This window comes from Protobothrops mucrosquamatus, unplaced genomic scaffold, assembly GCF_001527695.2.
Source record: "Protobothrops mucrosquamatus isolate PMUCROS unplaced genomic scaffold, P.Mucros_1.0 scaffold359, whole genome shotgun sequence".
NCBI classification, from domain to species: Eukaryota; Metazoa; Chordata; class Lepidosauria; order Squamata; family Viperidae; genus Protobothrops; species Protobothrops mucrosquamatus.
Window position 1 is genome coordinate 220,195 of NW_015386694.1, and position 6,000 is coordinate 226,194.

Consider the following 6,000-nt stretch of genomic DNA (forward strand, 5'->3'; position numbering starts at 1 on the left):
ATATTTTAGGTTTCTTAAGAGTGTGTACAGATTGAAAAGAGATAAGACAATTCTAGCTGTTAGGTGTTATTCCATTCTTTTCTTTAGTTGAGTGCTAGTCAACAGTTCAGAAGGTTCATTAAGATTCCATCAGTTGGAACTAATGGTTAGTTGCCAGTTTCCTGGCAACTCTTTGTTTCTGAATAAGAGCCCCATCATAATTTTGAAAGAATAATACTCTGTCTGAGAGGAGAGGAGATATGAGGAATAACAAGAGTACTGTAAATGAGATAGCTGAGGAGAAGGAAAATAGAGAAAAATAATCTATGGAGGCCCAAAACTGAAGGTATTTTTCAGCATGGAATCTACGTAGTGTAATTGGAGAAGTATAGAAGCTGTGGTAGTCCAAGTGGTGATGAACTAATTCCCAGAAGTCCCAGCATATATGGGAACAATGATGGAAATTATAGTTCAGCAACATTAGGCTTGCCACAAATTGCCTACTTCAGATTTGTTACTTGCTGGTTTCAAGACACAGTTGTAAATACTACAAAGAATTATAAACCTGCAGAACCCTTCCCCCCCAACACTCATGTACTCAAACCTACAAAAAGAAAAATGAACAAAAAAGTGCTGCTCCAAGAATAGCTCATACTTTGTGAGAAAGGGAAGCATGTAATGATAAGAGCACTGTGGAAAATAAATATACAACCATATTTATTCAAACAAACCAGAAGACATTAAATATTTGGTTTGAGTATCTCAGGAATTAGCTCAATAAAGTAACGTCTTGGGCTTTTAAGTTGATCAAGATGTTGGTAGAGTCAAAATGTAATTCTGACTATGCTTTCTATGAACAGAACTTTTGTCTGGATTTCCTGAGCCAATACATCTTCAGATATGACAAGAGAAAGGGTTTTTTTTCAGCAGAAGTTGGATTAGTCCCAAGAAATCATAAGTTATAGAAGAAAGATGACTCAATTTTGTATTATACTAGATCAAGTGGAGAGGGCAAATCTTATCTGTACATTTAAGCTATCTGTTGTGAAAATAGGTTTGAAAAGGACGTAAAGAGCTGACATTTTTGCTACAAGAAATTTGATGATCTGTGGTTCCCATTGAAACAAATGAAGAACAAGAATTGTGTGGAGTATTGATTATGAGAACCTGTGAATCCTCACCTTATTGCTGCATACATACCCAAGTAAACAATCTGACATAAAAATGTTATCAGTCTCCAGGGTTCTCCTTCCAAATTGGGATGGCAATATGTACATCTTTAGACACAGAAGGTCTGCAGTTCCTGAATTCAATTCTGGCTAATACTGAGTCCAACAGTATTTTACAAAAATCTTATGTAAGCACTGGCAATTCTGACCATTTGTCACTTAGCAGAAGCAAGTTGCTCTTACATAAAAATAAGAGGACAAGGTACTGACATAAAGTAAAAACAAATGGCAACGCTCAACTAAATTGATCTAAGTCTAAGCATAGTTGGTTCTGATTAGTAAGTGAATGTAAAGTTTAAGGCTGTAGACTTTACTAGGAAATAATAATCTAAAGTCCTAGAATAAGGCAGTTCAGCCCAATTCCTTTTTTCCAAGAAAACAGCATGGGTGCATCCATGTAGTTACCATGGGTTGTGATCAACTTGGTGAAGAATATACTTAACTTTATTGACTTATGTCCCACGAGGCCTCACATCTCTGCTTTAAGAATAAACCATGAGGCCTCAAATCCCTACTTTAATCTCTAGAGTACTCTCAAACACATGCAGAATTCTCTGAAACCTCCAAGAATTTTACAACAGAACTCAAAATAGTTTCTTCAGAAATGAATTAGTGTCAGAAGCATTTTCAGAATGTTGCACATTAATTTTGCATGCATACTTTAAAATATGATAGTTCTGTTCAAGTAATAAGAGAAACATATCTTATCTGAATAATTGAACCATGGTTCTTGGAGGATGTATATGAACAAGTATCTTTCCAAGTATCTCTTTCTAATGAACATAAGCTAAGGTCATCAAGGGAAGTGATTGATTTTGGACTCAGATGTCCATAAGGCATGGTCAAAAAGTCCAAATGGCAGTTATGATGGTGTGATCAAAACCCTTCCTGTTTTTTATGTGCACAGCAGGAAGAGATTTGACTGCATTTTCTTTGATCACAGTTCGATTGCCATCTTGATGCTTTTGATCAAGCCTTCCAGACATAATTGTTTGGGCTTGTTTTTGTTTATTATTCTGAAAGGGAATAATACTTGTACTGGTACAACATAAATAGAAATGGCACAAAATTAATCTTTCACTTACCTGCAGTACAATTTTAAGTATGTAATATATTTAGGCATTACTCTAGTTGAACATGTCACAATAATGAGTATACTTACCATGTCTGTCAAAGAGTGGGATGCCTGGACAAAAACTGATACAATCTGAAAGAAATAAGGACATGTAAAAACCCAATTCCTGAAATTCCTGGCTATGGCAAATTTGGTTTTGATTAAAAAATTAAGCACCTTACTACTCCCAAAAAGAATGGCATCCTTGGCACATGGGACTCGGTTTTGATCCCAGTTAGCAGCATTTTCAAAATTTGTATTTGGAATCCATTGTTTGTACACAGCAACTGAAGAGCCTTGGAAAAACCAATAGAAAAAAATAACTATAGTATCAACAAGCTTTGATTGGGAAGATAGGACCACAGCAAAATAGGATGACTGATTTTTCTTATTCCAATCACTGAATGATTAAAGCAACATTACAACTTTGAAGCTTGGCCTTTTCCTTTACACACACACACACACACACACACACACACACACACTTATTAAGCCACTAAAAAAAAACCAAGTAGCTATATATTTTAGATATCACCACAGGTATTAAAATGCCACTTGATACACCCTGGCCAGACTGATTGATGTCCTTGAGCCTTAACAACGCTACATATTGTGTTTTATTGTATTTTCAACAGCATTTTTGCTTTATGGCAGAATGCTTCCTGCTGGTATTGCTATGCTCAAATGGATTTATAAGTACTACTACTATGTATACTTTGGCATGCATGCAATAGCCAATGTTGCAGGTTCATTTTAAGGATACAACAATTGTGGTAGGGACACATTTGTTATTTAGCCACACTGGTCTCCTCTTCCTATTATTGTTGTTTATTTCTTACTTAAATATTGTTCCACTGCAATTTAGTCACTTGCTTTAGGCAATGATTTCTAGAGAATTTCCAGAAAGACTTTAAATATGGCAAAATCCAGCAAGCACCATAGAACAGGGCTTTTCAACCAGTGGTACGGGTACCACCTGTGGTACATTGGCACCTGGCAGGTGGTACACGACTATCCTAGAAAAGTGGTAGCGGGGGAGAGGTATGAGCTGAACCAGTGGTAGCACCGCACAAGCCTGAGCGAGAGATGGCTGGAGCTGCAGGGCTGTCAGGGCTCAGCAGAAGCGCCAGGATCAGTGCCACTTTCCAGCTAACCGGTGCTTCTTCGGGGCTGTCAGGGCTCAGTGGAAGCGCCAGGATCAGCACCAGGCTTCAGTTGGAGCTCTGCGCTGATCCTGGTGCTTCTGCTGAGCCCTGAAGAAGCACCAATCAGCTGGAAAGCAGCACTGATCCTGGCGCGTCTGCTGAGCCCAGAAGAAGCACCGATCAGCTGGAATGTTGCAGCATCTCCAGGGTCTTGTGATATACATTCAGATGCTTGGCAACTGATTCATATTTATGACGGTCACAGTGTCCCAGGGTCATGTGAAGTGACCAAAACCTGCTGCAACCACCCAGCAGACAGGGGGAATAAAAACCAAACAACCCCCCACCCCACCCCCACTGCCAATCCTCAACAGAAATGCTCACAACAATGAAAATCTCGGACAGGAGGAAGAGCGCTGCTGGGTGGGCAGGCAGGTGTCTTGCTCGGCTGTGGCTTGGGGGGCACTTTTTTCAGTGCCATTGTAACTTCGAACAGTCACTAAGCGAACTGTTGTAAGTCGAGAACTACCTGTACTTCATCACTTTTTTTCTTTTTTAGGGGGGGGTCATCAAGTTTTTTACACCTTGCTAGGCGACTGGTGGTACTCGGATATTGCCATATCCTAAAAGTGGTACAATGGGTGAAAAGGTTGAAAAGCCCTGCCATAGAAAGCAGCTCCTCGCCCAATTCATGCTTCTCCTGCAACATTCAAAGAAAATAATCATACATACATATTGGACAGCCTGATTTTCTGTCACATCTAAAGTAATTGAGATCTAAGCAAACATAGTAAATGGATTGTGAATTAATTCATGCCCTGGAAGACCCTTGCAGTGTTTTGTACTCATTATGATGAAGAGCTGTCAATTGCTATTATTTTTAAAATACTTTCTCACATATCTAGTCTTCTCAGAGGATGATTTTGTCCTGGAAGATGGAATTGCTATAGATGAGATCAAGTAAGGAAGATTTCTGACTCCTAGTTATTAGGATTCCACCATAAAAAGCCTTTTAGGGGCCTTCCACAGAAGGTTTCTGAACCAGTCTGAAAGAGGGTCCAGACATCTGTGTTCCCAGAATGTCATTAATGTTGGGAGAACACTGGCTTGGAGTAAATGAAATTGCTATGATGCTACTTTCCCCTCCTTTACTGAGGTTTCATTTTTCCACTGGAGGGAATTATTACCACATTGAGGTAAGCTGAGGGCATATACCAGTCCAGTATCTGATTTCTTTAATGTAAACAATGCTGCATTTCAGTGGTTAGATGACCTAGACATTGATATTTGAACATAGATCTTTTTTAATATTTATATTTTATTGGGTTCTACTAATCTAGTTGAAATGTTAATTTATATTGCTAGTCCATGTACCACATCTCCTCCTAAGTCCTGAACTTGTGGTTCTATAAGGGAAAAGCTAGCCTGTCAATGCTGCAGGCAAACAAGCAAAAAAATATAAGGTGAAATTACTAATTAATTATTACTATTTTATTAATTTCCCCCTTTTTCTTGACATGAAAGAACACTTCCTTCCTTCAATAGAATTGAATTCAATTCTATTCACTTTATCATCTCCTTCCTTCCTTCCTTCCTTCCTTCCTTCCTTCCTCTCCCTCCCTCCCTCCCTCCCTCTCTCCTTCCCTTTCCCTACATATCTGCCCTTTGGTGTGGTGGACAATGGATTTTGTTTCTAAAGAAATTGGACTGGCTTGGAAACATTGCTCCTTGTTCTCAGCATTTCAGATCATCAGAAGTGAGGATCCAGTAATCATATATAGTTTTCTATTGCATCTAAGTCTTGGGAAATGAAATGGTGGTGACAGAAAAATGCCCTTAATTAGTGTTGTGCCCACTCTTACACAGCGGGTGAAGCATCTCATGATGATCACTCGCCAACCAAGTAACGCTTCTTTCATTCTTCTGCTCATTCATACATCCTGCACAGCACCTAACCTGTACTACCTGAATGCACATGCAGAAAGAGTGAAATTAATGTTAGCCTGTTATAATCAAAGATTTTGCTATATACAAGGACTATAATTGTGTGAGCAACCTGCATGTATAGTTTATACTTATTTAATCTTTGTCAGATTCTTCAAAACACACACACATAACTTATGGAGCAAAGTAGAACAAATTAGCAAATATGAGCTTTTCTTCCACGGCAATTCAATTAAGCTAATGTCTGAAAAGTTCTCATATGTTCAATTTACTCTAGTTAGAAAATGCAAGTTAGATTATTTGGAACAGTGTCTTTTTCTAATACCAATATGTGATGAAGGGGCTTCAACCCAATTAGAAACTGTAGATTCCATTAAATTAGGAACTAAAAAATTATTGTTAAACCAAGTATTAAATTATTTCAGCCTTTCCTGAAAAAAAACTACATAGCTGAGTTCATTCTGTGGGCCCTGTTAGCATTCATCAGTCAAGCAGAAAGGAAGAAAATATCCTCTTTGGGTTACAATAAATGTGAGATTATTTAAGAATATTCACAAACAAGTTGATTTGTTGATAGAACCAAGAAAAG

At 38.2% G+C, this 6,000-nt stretch overlaps 1 protein-coding gene across 1 annotated transcript in view; it reads right to left on the bottom strand.

The window, feature by feature from the left end:
- The window catches only part of AMN (amnion associated transmembrane protein), a 70,901-nt gene extending 65,499 nt beyond the window's left edge, over positions 1-5,402 (bottom strand). The window contains exons 1-3 of the mRNA XM_015815658.2: positions 5,330-5,402; positions 2,500-2,618; positions 2,371-2,415 (exon numbers count right to left, since the gene is read on the bottom strand). Coding sequence (XP_015671144.1) covers positions 2,371-2,415; positions 2,500-2,618; positions 5,330-5,402 — 237 coding nt within the window. The remainder of the gene's footprint in view (positions 1-2,370; positions 2,416-2,499; positions 2,619-5,329) is intronic.
- Between the last annotated feature and the right edge of the window lie 598 nt (positions 5,403-6,000).